This window comes from Xenopus tropicalis, chromosome 2 (assembly GCF_000004195.4).
Source record: "Xenopus tropicalis strain Nigerian chromosome 2, UCB_Xtro_10.0, whole genome shotgun sequence".
Taxonomy (NCBI): domain Eukaryota; kingdom Metazoa; phylum Chordata; class Amphibia; order Anura; family Pipidae; genus Xenopus; species Xenopus tropicalis.
The window spans coordinates 157975010-157995629 of record NC_030678.2 but is presented as its reverse complement, the minus strand read 5'-3'; the positions used below and the strand labels follow the sequence as shown (position 1 = coordinate 157995629).

General features: G+C 43.2%; 1 protein-coding gene across 1 annotated transcript; it reads right to left on the bottom strand.

Moving 5' to 3' along the window:
* Window positions 1–693: 693 nt before the first annotated feature.
* fdx1 (ferredoxin 1) lies at window positions 694–11983 on the bottom strand. The gene is made up of 4 exons (XM_002937956.5): window positions 11766–11983; window positions 6858–6982; window positions 4914–5043; window positions 694–1484 (listed from the first exon to the last, which is right to left on the bottom strand). The coding sequence occupies exons 1-4, from the start codon at window positions 11897–11899 to the stop codon at window positions 1370–1372; spliced, it is 504 nt and encodes a 167-aa protein (XP_002938002.1). The 5' UTR covers window positions 11900–11983; the 3' UTR covers window positions 694–1369.
* Between the last annotated feature and the right edge of the window lie 8637 nt (window positions 11984–20620).

Here is a 20620-nt window from a genome sequence, read left to right as displayed (position 1 = left end):
CTAAGATATAATTACCCCTTATTGGGGCAGAACAGCCCTATTGGGTTTATTTCATGGTTAAATGATTCCCTTTTCTCTGTAATAATAAAACAGTACCTTGTACTTGATCCTAACATATAATGAATCCTCGTTGGTGGCAAAGTATTCCTATTGGGTTAATTAGTGTTGAAATATTTTATTATCAGATTTATGTATGGAAATCCAAATTACACAAAGATCCCTTATCCGGAGAAGCCCAGGTCCCAAGCATTTTGGATAATAGGTCCCATACCTGTACTACGAGAGCATATGCACAGACAAGGAGTAATCCATGCATGTTAGCGTGTTAGCCCCTTTACCCACAAAGGTTAATACAAGTTTAGGATCTATTATCTGGAATCCCTGGGACCTGGGGGGGGGAGGGGTGTAGGTTCCAAGATAAAAGGCCTAACAAGTGTCTTAAAATGTAATAACCCACCAGGATTGTTGTGCTATGAGCATGGCTTTATTCTGGCTCAGTTATTATTAAATACAAATAAAAATAAAGCAAATATATCAATCAGAATTGGAGAGTTCTTAGCTTTAGTAGGATCCTAAGGGAAATGGCTGAGATTACTGGATAAGGGGATTCAAGATAATAGATCATATACCCACAGTGACCCCCCCCCCCCCCCAGTGACATATGGCAACCAGAAAGCAGATTCATTCCAAGGCTAATGTTTAAAACTTATAACATTTATTATAATACTGAGCTGCCATTTTGCTTTCTCCTCCAAAGGCATTGTCCAATGACCACGATTGCTACATGGCAGCTCCACCCCCCCCCCCCCCCTCCTCCCCACAGGAAGTCATATATGGAAACAGAACAACCCTTCTACACATTTTTTCTACACTTTTACAATACACCAAAACCATGTAAAACCTGTCACGTGACTCAATGAGTTCAGGTCATGTGCCCTTTATATGCGCACTATGCTTGGGGCACAATGCTATTATACTTGAGCACAAGAAGACTTCTAATCCTGCTGGCCCGATTATGTGTAAGAAGTAGAAATGCCGACACGAGGCTGCTACATGATGTGCTGTTGTACGGCAGCTTTAGTGGCAGGATACCCAGTCCCACTGAGTATCACTATGGAGTCGCATGGGCAATCAATAGGGGTCTCCCATCCTCCAGCCCAGCACTGTGGGCAACAGGACAACTGCACAGACAACACTGAACTGTGAAACTGTGGAAATATACGTACGTACAAAATATATGTATTTATAGGTAAAATTAGAAATACATTCATATCATTGGTTGTATCTAGCACATAAAAGTTAGTGATAATTACACTGAATCATGAAATCTTATAAAAAGGCAGCGTTTTTCCTAAGTAAGTTCCGTGCCTCATGAACTCTTGCCCATATCCACTGCCTGCCGCACATCGGCCACAGACTCGGGCACCTTCACCGTCATTCCGTTCATGGATTTCTTCAGGCAGATCTGGCAGCCCAGCCGAGACCTGAAACAGGAAGCACAGAGATCCCTTATCAAACCATCAGTGTAATATGGCAGCACCCGCTTACTTGGGACAGGGCTAACTGGCCAAAACTCAGGCATCCAGAATCAGAACCAGAACTGATCTGCAAACTTCAGTGACTAATAATTCAATGTAAATTATCCCCCTGGCCAATACGTGACTTCACTTGTTATTTCCAGACTAAAACTGGCAAACCATGAATGGTGCCCAAAAGCCAACCTATTAGCCAGCCCACCCAATGCCATTAAAGAGAGCTTCTCAGAATGAGGCACTATATATTTCAGCAGTCATTATGCCACTTTACCTTCCAGTAGGGGCTACTTCCCTACTCACATTATTAAAGAGCACATACACGCTACAGGGCATTTCTTTATAGGGCACAAGAGCCATGAATAACCTGTAAAATATACTCTTATATAAGGTGCTTAGTGGTGTCATTAGTTATAACTGGAAGCTGGAAAAACCTTGTGTATTATAAGAAATATATTGTAACAAGTGAGGATATTAGGTGTCACCTTGGTGTAGGACCTGTATAAAAACAAAATAAGGGGTCCACAGATCCCTATATCTAGATGGGAATTTCTACAACTAAGTAGACAGCAATTCAACAGAAAATATTAGTAGAAAGGCAGCACCACCATGAGGCACAGCGAGGAATGGCATGTATAGAATATACTGTAGGCTAGCAGTATTTCTTGTGGTCCATTTAACTGTGGTTTACTGTGAATAATACAGAATCACTGTGTAATGCTAGCCTACACCGCCAGCTACCTGATATGGTGGGGGGGGGGGGGCTTACCGTATATACTCGAGTATAAGCCGAGTTTTCTAGCACTAAAAATGTGCTAAAAAAGGAACCCTCGGCTTATACTCGAGGCAAGTAGTAAATGAATTATACCTTGCATTTGGTGGGGCGTATTTGGCCGTATTCCCTGTCAAACCGGCAATCCGTCATGTTTGCATTTGGCGCGCCGTATGCCCTCTACATCCTCTGTATTTGTATTCCATTTCAAACTGGCCGTCGCGCACATGTCACTGGACTGGCTTGAACTCTGTATGCTGCTTATACAATAGAACTGGGGGAAATTATATCATGGTACCGTCACCGTAATCCCTTTCAAACCGGCCGTCGCACGGGGGGTTGGTGGTTGTGCGCAGCGTGACGTGTGCACGCGCGACGGCCGGTTTGAAAGGGATTACGGCGACGGTACCATGATATAATTTCCCCCAGTTCTATTGTTCAAGTCAGTCCAGCTCTAACTTCAGCTCTGTGTGCCCCTGGTAAGCAGTCGCTAGAGAAAGGACATCAAGATGCATAAGATTGCAGCTGCCATCTGTGTTTTATTAACAGGTACAGCAATCTAGGCTCTGCTGTGGAGCATTTTATAAATTATAGTGAAACCAGAAGTTTCCAGGTTGACTAGTAACTTTATTTGGTAGAAATTGATGCCATATGCATCTATAACGATTTGTAAATAGCTGTCCTGTAATAGCTGTAAATAGCGACTGCCGGTTTGAAAGGGAATACGGTGCGCCAAATACAGAGGATGTGGAGCTTCTGAAGCGAGTCAGTGCAGCAGCCAGTGTTGTCAGTCAGGCACTGAATGATCTCCCTTCAACATGTTCGTCAGTTTGTCGTGGTATGACCAGGCTACTGACACCATCATATCAGTCACTGAGAGTATCTTCAGCTCCATGGGGGATGCAGGTAAATGTCATTGGCTTATTGCATTTTAGACAACTTGCTTTTAATGCATTAGAGTGTGCTGATATTGGGGGAGAAGCATTCAGAAATAGTTATGGAATTTAGATTTTCATTACTTTCCTCCCTCAAACCGATGGGCAGTTTGAAAGGGAATACGGCACGCCAAATGCAAGGTATGATTCATTTACTACTTGCCAAAGTCACTATATCATATATAGCCAGGCAGCAAGAGGAACAAGTCAGTCACATGCAATTGTCAATTTAACTCGTATAGGTATTGGATAGGTAATACGGCGCTGCCCTTACTACTCGGACACAAGCTAGTGTGCAGGTGTGTTAAAAGAAATGGATGCCTAGGCTTATACTCGAGTCAATAAGTTTTTCCAGTTTTCTTAGGTAAAATTAGGTACCTCGGCTTATATTCAGATCGGCTTATACTCGAGTATATACGGTAATTGCCTTTTGCAAATAAAATATACTCTTTAATGTGTTTGTTCTATTTGGGGCATAAAAGCACAAAAATAAATTCAGTAAGCTATTATCTGACCTTAATTAAATACCTTGTGGGCACCATGCATTCTATATGTCAATAAACATTATTTCTAAAATGTACAGACAGGACCCCCAGTACATACAGGTCAAGTTTCCGTTAACTAAGGAGGCGGCTCTGATACACGAAAGACATATATGGCTGTTATAAATGTATATATAGTCTTTAATATTAAGTGCTATGAACCCACAGGGGCACTGGATCAATGCTATGTCTTACTGTGCTCAGTGTTGCAATAAGGATTATTGCCACAGTTCGGTGATTACATGGTTACGCCTCATTGGGCAAGTACAGAGCTGTAACACTGACACCATGTGGCCACTGCTGTGCACTACACCTTCACTTGCCAGTACCTGCTGCTTATGCACTTTTGTACCAATACCAATATCCCACTGCTATTTGATGAGTATTTTGGGAACTATACTTATAATATTATCTAGTTCCTATTAAAATGACATCCTCAAGGTCTTTTGACTAGAGAGATTTCTATATCAAAACAAGGATTGGTTAAAGAAATGCATCCTGGAAAAATTCGTAGGTACACTTATTGAATAATATGTATCTGGTTACCTGTAGACAAGCCATACATTTGAAGTATTATGAGGTTTTGTAACATGTATGTCCAAGGAACAATTTGCAACATAGATATGTCTTATTTGATTAGCCAGATCTGAAATTTTAGTTGTTTGGACATGAACAGAAAAAATGTTGAAGCAGCCCACTGATTAACAGACCCGGAGGAGAACTGACTTCTGCTACACTATTTCAGGAGTTTTAGATGCATAATGAGTGTATATTGGAAAGTAGTTAACACATGGGAAAGCAGTTTTTGGGTGAAGTACTTCTTTGTTTATAAAGCACCTTTATTTTTGTTACTGGCCCTCTAAAGTTGGTCTTTTCCTTCATTTACAGCTAAGGCTGCTGCCAGATGGGAGCCGGCCCACTGGCCTCTGCACTGAGGTGCTGGGTGCAGGAATATGTATGTATTTTCCACTCCTTGTGTTTGCACTCAGGCCGTGCTGGGGCAGTGCACCTCAGAGCAGATATATGATGGAGCAGAGGCCAGCTGATCATGGATTCTTGGCCTGCGAAAGTCAGACCCATCTGGCAGCAGCCTTATAGATAACTCAAGAGATTCCAGCTCTGTCTCCCTTACGTATCAGTCAGTCCGTAGGCCAGGTCCAACATGTCCATCTCTTCATCAGTGATAGGGTCCAGTTGCTGGAATATATGGTCTTCAAAGATAAGGTGGCAGGTAGAGCAGGCTAGCGTTCCTTCACACGCACCTGGCACATACACAGAGTGAGCGCATTAAACACAATGTTACACACAAGAAACGTGCATATTGACTCACTATTACATCACAAACACAGCTGGGTATGGGAGTCCATAGAGCAGCTACAATCCATAATGTCCCTATAGGAGCCAGCTGCTGCTATATGATTGGCTGCAGGTTGGTGGAAGCCCAGCCCACCTCCAAGTTTCAGACACAAGAACATGAAGTACTAGGGTGTGACCAATGAGGGGGGGGGGGACCCATTTAATAACAATGAAAAGAAAGTGTTATTCTATGCTGCATTCATTACAACTTTTACATTTTACAGATTACTGCTGCATTGGTACATGTAGTCGGAACCAGCAGTGCAGGGAATAGCAAGGGACAAATGGTGAATTTGAAATGTAATCAAATTCACCATTTGTCCCTTGCTATTCCTGCACTGCTGGTTCCGACTACATGTACCAATGCAAAAGTAATCTGCTTCCCTCCAGCTAATGCCTCCACAATGCCTTCTCTGTGCTGTGATTCTGCTTTACCAGACAGTTACTTATAGAACCTGCAAGCCCAAAGCCTAGGCTGGCCCCAGTGCTAATGAATTGTTTCATGTAGTGAAAAGCAGCAGTGCAGAGAAGAGGAAGGGGCAGGTACTGCTTTCAGAGGGCAGAAGCTTTAGTAATGGTTTAGTTATGGGATCTGTGGAGAGGCAAGCGGGCAAAGCGAAATGTAGCAGTGGGTAGCTTAATAAAGAAAGGGTTACTGTGCCTTTAATAATGTGTCATTCCTCTTTAAAAAGCCCAATATTACCCCAAATTGTACAGATAACCTTATTTGTAAATACAAATAGCAAATACCCTGAAAACCAGTGCATGGCAGCAGTAAACTCAGAAGCCCAAGGGACACCATAGCAAGTCCCTTCCCCAGATGCCAATGGATGCATGCTGTAGCGGGTAACATAGGGACCCACTGTGTATGAACGGCTTGCTGTCCCTGGGCTGTGTTTATTAAAGGAGCTTCCAACCACAGAGACCTGATATCATTATTCTGCCAGGATGCCGATGTCCATTAGGTTGATATCCCTATGGCTATTAAGCAACCACAGTCATCTTACCTTTGTACCTGTGGGTGGGTATAGCCTTGCCTCCTTCCCTTAGCCTGTATTTGTACTGAACATGACGTATGGGTGTAAATATACCTGGCCTACGTGGGTCATATCACCAGGCTGTGACCAGAGAAATAGTTCCTGTGCTGACTGGCAGCAGTTAGAACTCACTGGGCAGACAGTGTATTGGTGGGTGCTGTAGGAGTGTATGAGAGATGCACGGGTGCTGCTGGTAAAGTAACACAGCAGACCTCGTGCTGTTAGTATATATATATATATATATATATATATATTAAACGGGTGATTCACCTTTAAGTTAACTTTAAATAGGGTATAAAATGTCCTGTTCTTAGCAACTTTGCAATTGGTCCTCATTATTTATTTTTTAATAGTTTTTAAAGTCTTTAATGTCTTTCAAATAGGGGATTATCATCATTACTTTTTATTACTTCACTTTCTATTTACACCCTAACCTATTCATATTACAGCCTCTCATTCAAACCACTGCCTGGTTGCTAAGGTAAACAAGTCCCAAGTAACCAGATAGCTGTTATAATTCCAAACTGGAGAGCTGCTGAACAAAAAGCTCAGTGCAGAAAGGGTATATTATATATATATATATGATGCAGCCATAGCTCCCCTGTACATACCGTGGCAGTTAGAGAAGCATGTAAATCAGTACATGCCAGTTAGTGGCACTGCCAGGCCAGATAAACACTTACCGAAGCCATCAATGTCTAAGTTTTTTTCTACGACAACATCCAGTAGTGATTCCCCGACCTTTCCTTGTGCTACCAGGGTTTCCCCATCTCGATTTATGAACTTTACCGTCACTTTATCTTCAGAGCTACAAAACAAAAGCATAAGGATAAGTAATGTGGTGTGGGAGTAGTGTGTGTGGTGCCTCTAACAGCAGGGACAGAGCAAGCCAAAATCAGATTTATAAGGAGCTAAGGGCCCAATCAGCAGCTTATTGGCTGTGTACGAGGCCTTCCCAACTGATATCTGTCAGGTTAGAAAATTCTCTCTCACAACAAGCACTCTTAGGCACCATTATGACTTGACTGCTAAAACACGAGATCATCTAGATTTTGCCCAATCTGTTGGTAGCCACATCAGCTAAAAATTCGCTCCTTTGGTGGTTGCTAAACAAACAGATCTTTACCTGTTTCAGCAACCAAAATACTGGGCCACCTTAAGGCTAAACCTTAAAGCACCCACTCAATTATTTACTTGCATTAGTGCTGTGGCACACGTAGGCATTCTGGGAGTTTGGTCATCTGGGTGATTAGTAGCCCTGTGGGTGGGCGACCAAACACTCAGAGGAGCCCCCTATTGATTTCAGTGACAATTGGCTGCAGTTGTGAGGCAGCCTTGATTGCAGGCAAATGGCCAACTGGGAAGAAATCAGAGAGTTTTGTTACCCACCTATAATGTTAATAATCACCCCGGCACCCATAGCCCCACCACTCCGTATACATTACAGTGGCTCATAAATAAATACAACTGGTGCAGGTGCCAAAGTGTTTACATTTTTTTATTTGAAAAAGTCTGACTTTGTAGCCTGTACCATGGAGCTGTTAGAGATACCTTCCTGGTCGACTAGCAATCTGTGGGTTCTGGCCAATGCCAGGGGGGCCACAGTCACTATTTACTGGGCCGTGGTTGGGGGGCTGTTTGGGCCTCTATGTACTTGAAATGCCAGGGCCTATTTTAAATCCCAGTCAGTTTCCAGCTAAAAGTATTGGGACATAAATACCCAGAGGAATGCTGTAAGCACTTTAATCTGCATGGTGCAAGGCAGCTACACGAATCCTACTAATGATACCTCACAGCGTGGCGCTGAGCCTTGGTACAAACCCAAATACCCGCAGCACTGGAGCCATAATGGATTTATGTGGATTAAGGCACAGATATGGATTACAATGCCCTCTGGCCGGAAAATCAGAACAGGGCAAGACAATCATGAATTGACTGCTAATCTGTAGCTGAACTTTGCCTTCAAATTAATTAAGAAACACAAAACATATGTTTTGTGTTTGATTTACTTACCAATCGGACCCTTCACCATATTATATTCACGGTAATTTGGCACACCTAAGCGTGAAACAGCCAATTACCCACCATCCATTTATCTGCATATTTTCAACAAGTTTATTAATGCAACTGTCCTAAATCTCAAGACTACCTAATACTTATGCATAACACTATGTTTTGTACTGATATCATATATACAAAACCCCTTGTTACACTGGTTTTTCTATTTTTGTAAAAGATAATATCTTGCATATGTGGAACCCGATTGTTATATAAAAAAAAAAATAAAAACAATTATTAAAAAAAAAACATATGTTTTTTTTAATTAAAAATAATCTATGGTTTTTATAATTTCTTGCTGTTAACAGTGGATTGAAGGGCAGGCAGAGTATGGCACACGTAGGCATTCTGGGAGTTTGGTCTCCAGGTGATTAGTAGCCCTGTGGGTGGGCAGCCAAACGCTCAGAGGAGCCCCCTATTGATTTCAGTGACAATTGGCTGCAGTTGTGAGGCAGCCTTGATTGCAGGCAAATGGCAATGAAGCCAACTGGGAAGAAATAAGAGAGTTTTGTTACCCACCTATAATGTTAATAATCACCCCGGCACCCATAGCCCCGCCGCTCCGTATACATTACAGTGGCTCACAAATAAATACAACTGATGCAGGTGCCAAAGTGTTTACATTTTTTATTTGAAGAAGTCTCACTTTGTAGCCTGTACCATGGAGCTGTTAGAGATCCCTTCCTGGTGGACTAGCAATCTGTGGGTTCTGGCCAATGCCATAGACACTAAGTCACTATTTATTGGGCCGTGGGTGGGGGCTGTTTGGGCCTCTATGTACTTGAAATGCCACGGCCTATTTTAAATCCCAGTCAGTTTCCAGCTAAAAGCATTGGGACATAAATACCCAGAAGAATGCTGTAAGCACTATAATCTACATGGTGTAAAGCAGCTACATGAATCCTACTAATGATACTTTGCTGAACTTTGCCTTCAAATTAACTTAGAAACACAAACCATATGTTTTGGCAATTTTTTTTATAATTTCTTGCTGTTAACAGGAGATTGAAGGGCAGGCAGAGTATGGCACACACAGGCAGGGTAGGGCAGGCAGAATATGGCACACACAGGCAGCATAGGGCAGGTAGAGTATGGCACATACAGGCAGCATAGGGCAGGGAGAGTATGGCATACACAGGCAGTATAGGGCAGGCAGAGTATGGCACACACAGGCAGCATAGGGCAGGCAGAGTATGGCACGCACAGGCAGCATAGGTCAGGCAGAGTATGGCACACTCAGGCAGCATAGGGCAGGCAGAGCATGGCATACTCAGGCGGCATAGGGCAGGCAGAACATGGCATACACAGGCAGGGTAGGGCAGGCAGAACATGGCACACACAGGCATCATATGGCAGGCAGAGCATGGAACACACAGGCAGCATAGGGCAGGCAGAGTATGCACACACAGGCAGCATAGGGCAGGCAGAGTATGCACACACAGGCAGCATAGGGCAGGCAGAGTATGCACACACAGGCAGCATAGGGCAGGCAGAGTATGCACACACAGGCAGAGCAGGGCATTCACAGGCAGCATAGGGCAGACAGAGTATGGCACACACAGGCAGCATAGGCCAGGCAGTACATACAGTGACACAATGCTGGCACTGCTCCTTCAGTCTGTCTGAGTCATCAACAGGTGAACAATGTGGGGGCTTACAGTCTGAGTAGTAAACAATGCAGTGTGTGGACAATGCAGGGAAAAAAGGTGTAAACAATATAGGGGTTTGCAGCCTGACAACTCAATTAAGTAGTACTGATACCATTTAAAGCTTACACAAGTCACACCAGCCAGACAGGTGGCAAACCACACTAGGGGGGGGGGAGGATGTGGCCCGAGGGCCGCCAGTTAGCCAGCACTGGCTTAGAGTATCCCTGTAGCATGTTGGTCCCCAACCAGTTGCTCACAACCCCTTGGATGTTGCTCCCAGTGGCCTCAAAGCAGGTTATTTTTAAATTCTTGGCTTGGGGGCAAGTTTTGGTTGCATAAAAACCAGGTGTACTGCAAAACAGAGCCTCCTGTAGGCTGTCAGTCCACATTGGGCTACCAAATAGCCAATCACAGTCTTTTCTTGAGGTGCCAAATACTTTTTTCATGCTTGTGTTGCACCACAACTCTTTTTACATTTGGATGTGGCTGGCAAGTAAAAAAAAAGGTTGAGGATCCCTGCTTTAGCAGTTTAAGAACCATACAGGGTAGTTAGAGAGACACACTGGCATAAAGGGCAGTTAAAGAGACAAGAGAAATACATACACACACTGGCATAAGGGGCAGTTAAAGGGCCATACCTACACACTGGTATAAGGGGCAGTTAAAGAGACATACCTACACACTGGCATAAGGGGCAGTTAAAGAGACATACCTACACACTGACATAAGGGGCAGTTAAAGAGACATACCTACACACTGGCATAAGGGGCAGTTAAAGGGACATACCTACACACTGGCATAAGGGGCAGTTAAAGAGACATACCTACACACTGACATAAGGGGCAGTTAAAGAGACATACCTACACACTGGCATAAGGGGCAGTTAAAGAGACATACCTACACACTGGTATAAGGGGCAGTTAAAGAGACATACCTACACACTGGCATAAGGGGCAGTTAAAGGGACATACCTACACACTGGCATAAGGGGCAGTTAAAGAGACATACCTACACACTGGTATAAGGGGCAGTTAAAGAGACATACCTACACACTGGCATAAGGGGCAGTTAAAGGGACATACCTACACACTGGCATAAGGGGCAGTTAAAGGGCCATACCTACACACTGACAGAGGGCAGGGAGAGTAATAGTGAGTTAATGGGGCAGGGATAGAGACACACTGTATAAGCGCACAGTTACACACTGACAGAGGGCAGGGAGAGTAATAGTGACAGGTAATGGGGCAGGGATAGAGACACACTGTATAAGCGCACAGTTACACACTGACAGAGGGCAGGGAGAGTAATAGTGACAGGTAATGGGGCAGGGATAGAGACACACTGTATAAGCGCACAGTTACACACTGACAGAGGGCAGGGAGAGTAATAGTGACAGGTAATGGGGCAGGGATAGAGACACACTGTATAAGCGCACAGTTACACACTGACAGAGGGCAGGGAGAGTAATAGTGAGAGGTAATGGGGCAGGGATAGAGACACACTGTATAAGCGCACAGTTACACACTGACAGAGGGCAGGGAGAGTAATAGTGAGAGGTAATGGGGCAGGGATAGAGACACACTGTATAAGCGCACAGTTACACACTGACAGAGGGCAGGGAGAGTAATAGTGACAGGTAATGGGGCAGGGATAGAGACACACTGTATAAGCGCACAGTTACACACTGACAGAGGGCAGGGAGAGTAATAGTGACAGGTAATGGGGCAGGGATAGAGACACACTGACAGAGGACACACTAAGGTGACACAAGAGTATAAGGAGGGGGTAAGTGAATAGATGACACCCAGCAGCACCCAATGGGAAGGCAGTCCCACACACCCAGACCGGAGTGTCTCCTCACTCCCACAGCTCTCTGACACTTACCTGAAGGCCCGAATGTGCCCAGGCCCCAGGCGGCTGCTTCTCGGACACATTACTGTGCGCACAGCGGGGACACCGAGCCTGGAGCTGCCCAACAAGCAGCGAGAGATCCCGAGTAGTTTGTTTGCGGCTGCCATGTTCCCTGCTCTGACCGGACCTCCCGGAACCAAGGAAGTTTACTTGGCCCAGTGCGCCGGGCGCCCCGCCCCTTTCCCCACTACTTACCTGTAGGGGGCGCACGACACTGTGAGGCTTCAAATCCCGCGATATTTTCTCGCCGCGTTTTCTTATCAGTAGTTTCCACAAGTTTCATACAGATGTGCTGCGAGAAAGAGAAGATGCAGTGTAGGCCCTGGAATTGCGGTGTGACCCTGTCCCCAGCGGGGGCCCCTCATATACTGTGTGCCCCGGAGCCTCCGACTATTGTTGATAGTTATTGCCGTGTTATTGATGGGCAGGATAGCTGAATGAATGTCACATTCACAACCTTTTTACTACAACTCCCAGCATCCTTCGGGAGCCCTGCTTACAATTGCAATCAAAGAAGCCTAGCCAATACAGTGTTATCTCTCTAGGGGCTTACATGTTACTCTAAAAGGTAACCAGCATGGCTGTAACTAGATGTTATTGGACCCCACAGCAAATTTACTATAGGCCCCTAGACATCGCCGAATTGACCAATTCTACCAAAATATATTAAAATTGCTAATTTATTAGTGCTCTACTGGATCCCCTGCAATCACAGGGTTTGCTTCCCCTGTACAAATACACACACACTCTGTTTGGGAGACCCCCCCCCCCCCCCAATAAACCACTCCCCATTTTAATAGTAAATAATAACTGCATGCAGTGGCAATTCCATGTATAATTGCACAGAACTCAATAGGATAGCAGTGGCAATTCCATGTATAATTGCCCAAAACTCAATAGGATAGCTGTGGCAATTCCATGTATAATTGCCCAAAACTCAATAGGATAGCAGTGGCAATTCCATGTATAATTGCCCAAAACTCAATAGGATAGCAGTGGCAATTCCATGTATAATTGCCCAAAACTCAATAGGATAGCTGTGGCAATTCCATGTATAATTGCCCAAAACTCAATAGGATAGCAGTGGCAATTCCATGTATAATTGCCCAAAACTCAATAGGATAGCAGTGGCAATTCCATGTATAATTGCCCAAAACTCAATAGGATAGCAGTGGCAATTCCATGTATAATTGCCCAGAACTCAGCAGGATAGCAGTGGTAATTCCATGTATAATTGCCCAGAACTCAATAGGATAGCAGTGGCAATTCCATGTATAATTGCCCAAAACTCAATAGGATAGCAGTGGCAATTCCATGTATAATTGCCCAAAACTCAATAGGATAGCTGTGGCAATTCCATGTATAATTGCCCAAAACTCAATAGGATAGCAGTGGCAAATCCATGTATAATTGCCCAAAACTCAATAGGATAGCAGTGGCAATTCCATGTATAATTGCCCAAAACTCAATAGGATAGCAGTGGCAATTCCATGTATAATTGCCCAGAACTCAGCAGGATAGCAGTGGTAATTCCATGTATAATTGCCCAGAACTCAATAGGATAGCAGTGGCAATTCCATGTATAATTGCCCAGAACTCAGCAGGATAGCTGTGGCAATTCCATGTATAATTGCCCAGAACTCAATAGGATAGCAGTGGCAATTCCATGTATAATTGCCCAGAACTCAGCAGGATAGCAGTGGCAATTCCATGTATAATTGCCCAGAACTCAGCAGGATAGCAGTGGCAATTCCATGTATAATTGCCCAGAACTCAGCAGGATAGCAGTGGAAATTCCATGTATAATTGCCCAGAACTCAGCAGGATAGCAGTGGCAATTCCATGTATAATTGCCCAGAACTCAGCAGGATAGCAGTGGCAATTCCATGTATAATTGCCCAGAACTCAGCAGGATAGCACTGGCAATTCCATGTATAATACCCCTAGAATTCCTAGTAGGGCGAAACACTGGCAATTTCATATATAATACCCCCAGAACTCAATAGTATGATGACACTTGGCAATTTCATGTATAATACCCCCAAAGGTTAAAATTCATAATGGCTAATTAAGGCGGAGTAGAGGCAGTAGTAGTAGTAGCAGTGGCAATTCCATGTATAATTGCCCAAAACTCAATAGGATAGCAGTGGCAATTCCATGTATAATTGCCCAAAACTCAATAGGATAGCTGTGGCAATTCCATGTATAATTGCCCAAAACTCAATAGGATAGCAGTGGCAATTCCATGTATAATTGCCCAAAACTCAATAGGATAGCAGTGGCAATTCCATGTATAATTGCCCAAAACTCAATAGGATAGCAGTGGCAATTCCATGTATAATTGCCCAGAACTCAGCAGGATAGCAGTGGTAATTCCATGTATAATTGCCCAGAACTCAATAGGATAGCAGTGGCAATTCCATGTATAATTGCCCAGAACTCAGCAGGATAGCAGTGGCAATTCCATGTATAATTGCCCAGAACTCAGCAGGATAGCAGTGGCAATTCCATGTATAATTGCCCAAAACTCAATAGGATAGCAGTGGCAATTCCATGTATAATTGCCCAAAACTCAATAGGATAGCTGTGGCAATTCCATGTATAATTGCCCAAAACTCAATAGGATAGCAGTGGCAAATCCATGTATAATTGCCCAAAACTCAATAGGATAGCAGTGGCAATTCCATGTATAATTGCCCAAAACTCAATAGGATAGCAGTGGCAATTCCATGTATAATTGCCCAGAACTCAGCAGGATAGCAGTGGTAATTCCATGTATAATTGCCCAGAACTCAATAGGATAGCAGTGGCAATTCCATGTATAATTGCCCAGAACTCAGCAGGATAGCTGTGGCAATTCCATGTATAATTGCCCAGAACTCAATAGGATAGCAGTGGCAATTCCATGTATAATTGCCCAGAACTCAGCAGGATAGCAGTGGCAATTCCATGTATAATTGCCCAGAACTCAGCAGGATAGCAGTGGCAATTCCATGTATAATTGCCCAGAACTCAGCAGGATAGCAGTGGAAATTCCATGTATAATTGCCCAGAACTCAGCAGGATAGCAGTGGCAATTCCATGTATAATTGCCCAGAACTCAGCAGGATAGCAGTGGCAATTCCATGTATAATTGCCCAGAACTCAGCAGGATAGCACTGGCAATTCCATGTATAATTGCCCAGAACTCAGCAGGATAGCAGTGGCAATTCCATGTATAATTGCCCAGAACTCAGCAGGATAGCAGTGGCAATTCCATGTATAATACCCCTAGAATTCCTAGTAGGGCGAAACACTGGCAATTTCATATATAATACCCCCAGAACTCAATAGTATGATGACACTTGGCAATTTCATGTATAATACCCCCAAAGGTTAAAATTCATAATGGCTAATTAAGGCGGAGTAGAGGCAGGGCAGGTAGTGGAAGTGACCGTGTGACCTGCATTACACTGGGCCTGAACTCACTCACCCCCCACTGACATTCAGGGCTGAATTGTCAGATATAGAGGTAGAAACAATAGGAATTCTACCTCCACCTGCCTTTTCAGCCCTGAACATAGATTTTGCTCGAGTGCCATTGCTCAGCCTCGGGCTCGTTGATTGGTCAAAATCTTTTAACCTGACCGATCAACGAGTCGACCGATATCCACAGCCTTCTGTGATATTGGTCGCCTCTTCAAGCCGCCATACACGCACCGAATATCGTACAAAGCAAGGTTTCGTATGATAATATTGATGCGTGTATGGCCAGCTTTAGATTAAGGCTAATGCCCCACAGAGAGATTAGTTGTCCGTGATCTCTGCTATTGCGGTGACTAATCTGTCCAAAATGCCTTTCCACCGGTACAAAGAGTATCGCCTGTGGAAAGGCGTACATGTTGCTTCGTTTTTGTGAAGTTACGCAATGTTTCCTCCTGCAGGCAAGTTTGCGTGACTTTGGAAAAACAAAGTGATGGCAGTCAGAGATTAGTTTCATATACCCAATTTGTTTGGATAAGACCTGGCTGAATAGGTATGAAGTTCTTAATCTGACCAGTTACAATGGCTGACTATTTGCTGTTATTGAAACTATATTGCCCAAGTCAGCAGTTGGGGTGGGGTTCTAAGGAGTTTGGCATAAAAGAACACCCCTGTTTTGGGTCAGGAGCTTTGACTTGGACTCCTGAACAAGTGGCAGGACATTTGGATCATTGCTTGAAGGTCATGCACCAAAGGTAAAATATCATCATCTTATTATCCCACTTTACAGAGAATATTGAATCGTTCCTAGACCAGGGGGGTCAGTAACCCATAGCAAACAATCAGTGAGTGGCTTTTTTCAGCCAGATACAGAATGAACAATGAAAGCAAGCATCTGATTGGTTGCTGTTTGCTCAGAGTTTCTATATAAGCCCTGTGTGTGCAATTGTGTGCCAATTTGAGTTCTTCAGACTCTTATCTGCCAATGTATGGGAACCGCTGACCAATATTTGGCCAGATCTGTCAGATCGGGGACCGCATCAGCTCAATGTTGCTGTCTGCGTACCGATGGCTGCCATACCTGTCATTGTAATTCAATTGTTTGGCCCTAGGGGCAAATGATCAAATAAGCCCAATATCACCCACCTTAATGTGTATGGCCACCTTTAGTCACACACACAAGTGAATTAGGCTAGTGGAAGACTGTGGGAAATATCAGAAAACATTAAATTATGAGAACAAATGCCCTCATCAGAATTACTTGCAGAGGAAAGGCTGCTAAATCTATTTGTAAAATGGCCAAGCTGGACTCTGGTGTCAGTTTTCTATTTTATGTCTCTTGACAAACCTGTTCTTTCATGTACAATAAGGCATTCACAGTACTCCTTGTACCCTGTGCATTAATCGGAAAATAATGGGCTCTGTAGCCTTATTCATTCATGTCTCATTGAGCCACCTGGAGGCTTTCATGCTGGAGGTCCCACTTCTTGTCATACTGCATACTCTCTCATAGTTTTTCCGCTGTTGACTCATGTCTCACTCCTGCGTTGACAACTTTACATCAAGGCCTTGTCCTCAGGGCTTCAGCTTTTGTTGCTCTACACACACTCCTTTGGTAAACCCCTTTGGTCATTTGGGTTACATTATGTAGATAACACCCAAACTGTTCTGTGCAGATCTGACTTGTTAGCCATGGGTTACAAACTAAATTGGAATAAAATAGTGAAGCAAACCAGTTGATTAGCACTCTTCATATCTCCATGCTATAACCTACCCTACACAAGCATCCCTACAGTCTAATGGTGTGACAACAGGGTGCCTGGACCCCCACACAAAAAAATCCTTGGAGGGGCCCGGCATGCACAGCAGCCTCTACCCAGCCCTGCCTGCTTGCATACCCTGTTCCTGGGCTACTTGCCCCAGTGTAGGTAAGAGAGCGGCTGGGGGTGGTTGGATTTGTAAAATTTATAGAGGAAGCCCCCCAGCAAACAAGGGTTCTGCTTCCTCTTTAGGTAGACCATTGCTACAGCCCCAAAATACATTCTAAATAAGGTAACGTTTGTGTTTTCTATAATTCAAGGTCATTTGAAGTAGAAAAAAATACAAAAATGACCCAAATATGAATTTTAATAAATAACCCCTTTACTGTTTATGTTTGCTTTCCTCATTATTCTTTTCATATACGCTTAATATATGCTTAAGTATGCATTTGGTGCCAAAATCCACTCGGTGTGACTGCACTTGGGCCGATGCAGTGGAAAGTAGTTAGGAGCTTAGGGGCGGATTCTGCCTGGTGTGGCACTACCCATTTTGTTTGCATTAAAAGAATATTGCCATAAAGTTTTACAACATTGACATAGCTGGCAGATAGTTAGATAACTGATGCAATAAAACACTAAAACCTCTTGAAATTACTGTTATACAAAGCACTAAAGTGTTCTTTTGCTCACACCCAAAGGATATATTATCACATACATGAAAAATAATTAATTGAGTGTATAGTAAGTGCAAATAAAAGCATGATGGGAAGGAAAATATCAGGTTAAGAAACAGACTGTAAGCTTTTTGGTGCATGAACTTTTTCTTGTTCTCTTATTGCGTACTATTAAAGTATTGCAATTAAAGTACAGGTATCGGACCCCTTATCCGGAAATCCATTATCCAGAAAGTTCCGAATTAAAGAAAGGCCATCTCCCATAGACTCAATATTAATCAAATAATTCACATTTTTAAAAATGTCCTTTTTCTCTGTAATAATAAAACAGTACCTGTACTTGATCCCAATATAATTACCCCTTATTGGGGGCAGAACAGCCCTATTGGGTTTATTTAATGGTTAAATGATTCCCTTTTCTCTGTAATAATAAAACAGTACCTGTACTTGATCCCAACTAAGATATAATTACCCCTTATTGGGGGCAGAACAGCCCTATTGGGTTTATTTAATGGTTAAATGATTCCCTTTTCTCTGTAATAATAAAACAGTACCTGTACTTGATCCCAACTAAGATATAATTACCCCTTATTGGGGGCAGAACAGCCCTATTGGGTTTATTTAATGGTTAAATGATTCCTTTTTCTCTGTAATAATAAAACAGTACCTGTACTTGATCCCAACTAAGATATAATTACCCCTTATTGGGGGCAGAACAGCCCTATTGGGTTTATTTAATGGTTAAATGATTCCCTTTTCTCTGTAATAATAAAACACTACCTGTACTTGATCCCAACTAAGATATAAATAATCCTTATTGGAGGCAAAACAATCCTATTGGGTTTAATTAGTATTTAAATATTTTTTTTAGCAGACTTAAGGTAGGAGATCTGAATTATGGAAAGACCCCCTACCCGGAAAACCCCACGTCCCGAGCATTCTGGATAATGGGTCCCATACCTGTATATTGCAACTATTAAAGGACATGTAAAGCCTACATTTGCCTACAATGTATATCAGTTGGGCACTCTCCCACCCAAATGGCACCATTTGTACTGTACATATCCCCTCTGTTTGCCAGCACCATGACATTTTCAGCTTTCACCCAGTGGCCATTTTTCCTCTGATACATAATTGGATACATTTAAATCTACAAACAGCATACACACACACAGACCCTTATTCAGCATACATTTCATCAAGAATACAGACTCACACAGGCACAACTGACTCTGATAAAAGTTCTGCTTTGTTTGAGCTGAGCTCAGGAGAGGAGGTTAGGAGAAAAAAATTAAAGCAGACAGCTAGAGCTGAGTTTCTATGGGAACCAGCAGTGCCATCTCTTAACTGGCTGCTAGACTGGAGGCGTGTTTAGTAATCTGAGCTTAGAACAACTGAGCATGCCCACAAGTCAACAGCCAAAGCAAATCCCTGAAGGGGGGGGCGAGTGGGTTACAGGAAGAGAAGCAAATCTAAGTGATTAAGGGGATGCTGCCACCTTACTATTAACCTCTGGACAACCAGAGTGGCAGGTATTGAAAGATTTCAAAGAGGCTGTTCACTGATTACATTTTTGTGTGTGGGGTTTACATGTCCTTTAAATGATTGTGTTATCCCAGTTTATTACTCTATTTTTAATATGTTACAAGTTTTGTAATCTATTAAGGGCAGATATATAAAAAATGTTAAATATTTGTTGCCACTCCTGCCTGTTCTTACTTTAAATCCCCTGTTCCCAGGGTTGGACTGGCCCACCAGGATACAGCGAAAAATCATTGGACTGGAATTACAAATAGGCCCTCCAGTCATTTCAACTATACAGAGACCCAAATAGCCCCCCACCAGCCCACTAAATAGTGACTGTCTTTGGCATCTTACAGCAGCCCCTCTGGCATTTGCCAGAATCCACAGATTGCCAGTCCGGGCCTGAGTATGGCATAGTGAGGCATAGTGAAGCACAGCGGGAGAATCAGAAAATGGAGGTACGACAGCGGGGTAGCGTGGTGGGCCCTGGACTTGAGTATGCCAGTCTGATGTTGTCTGTTCCCAGTTACAGGGGTGTTATGTTGTCCAATCTAAAGGTGTTGCCACTTTGCTCTCCTGACAGTCACCAGTGCTGATGCATGGATTGACAGAGCTTAGGTTTTAATTTTAGCTTGTCAAGACTCCATTGTCCTCCATTGGAAGTTTCTAGAAAATTCTGTTGGTTAGAACCACATTGGGCATTGGTGAAACTTTCTCAAAGCAAATCTGCATCTTTCTCACATGTGCTCTAAATGTTTGTCCATGATCCAAATGATCAGTCATCTAAATCTGGCCCACCCCTGGGTGTCGACATTCTGCAAAGATCTACCTTGTCAAACAAGCTTTTCTTAAGGGGCATGGCATTATTACCCGTCAGCGGGCTATACTGAGAAAAGGAGAAATTGCATAGTCTGCCTGGAAGCTGTTTTTTATGTACAGATTTCTTTGCACAGTCACAATATATTTTTCTCTCATGCTTAAACCTGATATTGAGCATGACAACACTGAAAGGGCCTACAAAAGGATAAAGTATCAGCAGGTACAACATGATAACATAAGTACAACACTACACAATAGTACAGGGTGTCTGTTCTAGTCTAAAACATATTTAGGTTAAGCCCTGGATATTATATTGTACAAGTTAGGTTGGAACAGAGGGAGAACAGAGAGATATCTCATGGTGGTCTCTTCGTTTTCTGAAGTAATGCAAAGTTTCCTCCTGCAGGAACCTTAGTACTTCAGAAAACTGAAGTGACGCATATACCTTTTCATTGGCGATTTACTTTATTGCCTGTGGAAAGGCAATTTGGGGAGATTAGTCAGCCGAATTAACCATGGGCAAATGGCCATACGTTCAGATTTTAGTCTTCTTCCAATGAACATTCTCTTATCAATCATATGTTTAATT

What these genes read in the sequence shown, in the direction of transcription:
- fdx1 (XM_002937956.5), bottom strand. Translation starts at nt 11,899, where the DNA reads ATGGCAGCCGCAAACAAACTACTCGGGATCTCTCGCTGCTTGTTGGGC. An exon ending in CTTAGACATTGATGGCTTCG is followed by an intron (nt 5,044 to 6,857) that starts GTAAGTGTTTAT and finishes TGTATGTGCCAG; the next exon opens with GTGCGTGTGAAGGAACGCTA. An exon ending in GCCTACGGACTGACTGATAC is followed by an intron (nt 1,485 to 4,913) that starts GTAAGGGAGACA and finishes TTCCTGTTTCAG; the next exon opens with GTCTCGGCTGGGCTGCCAGA.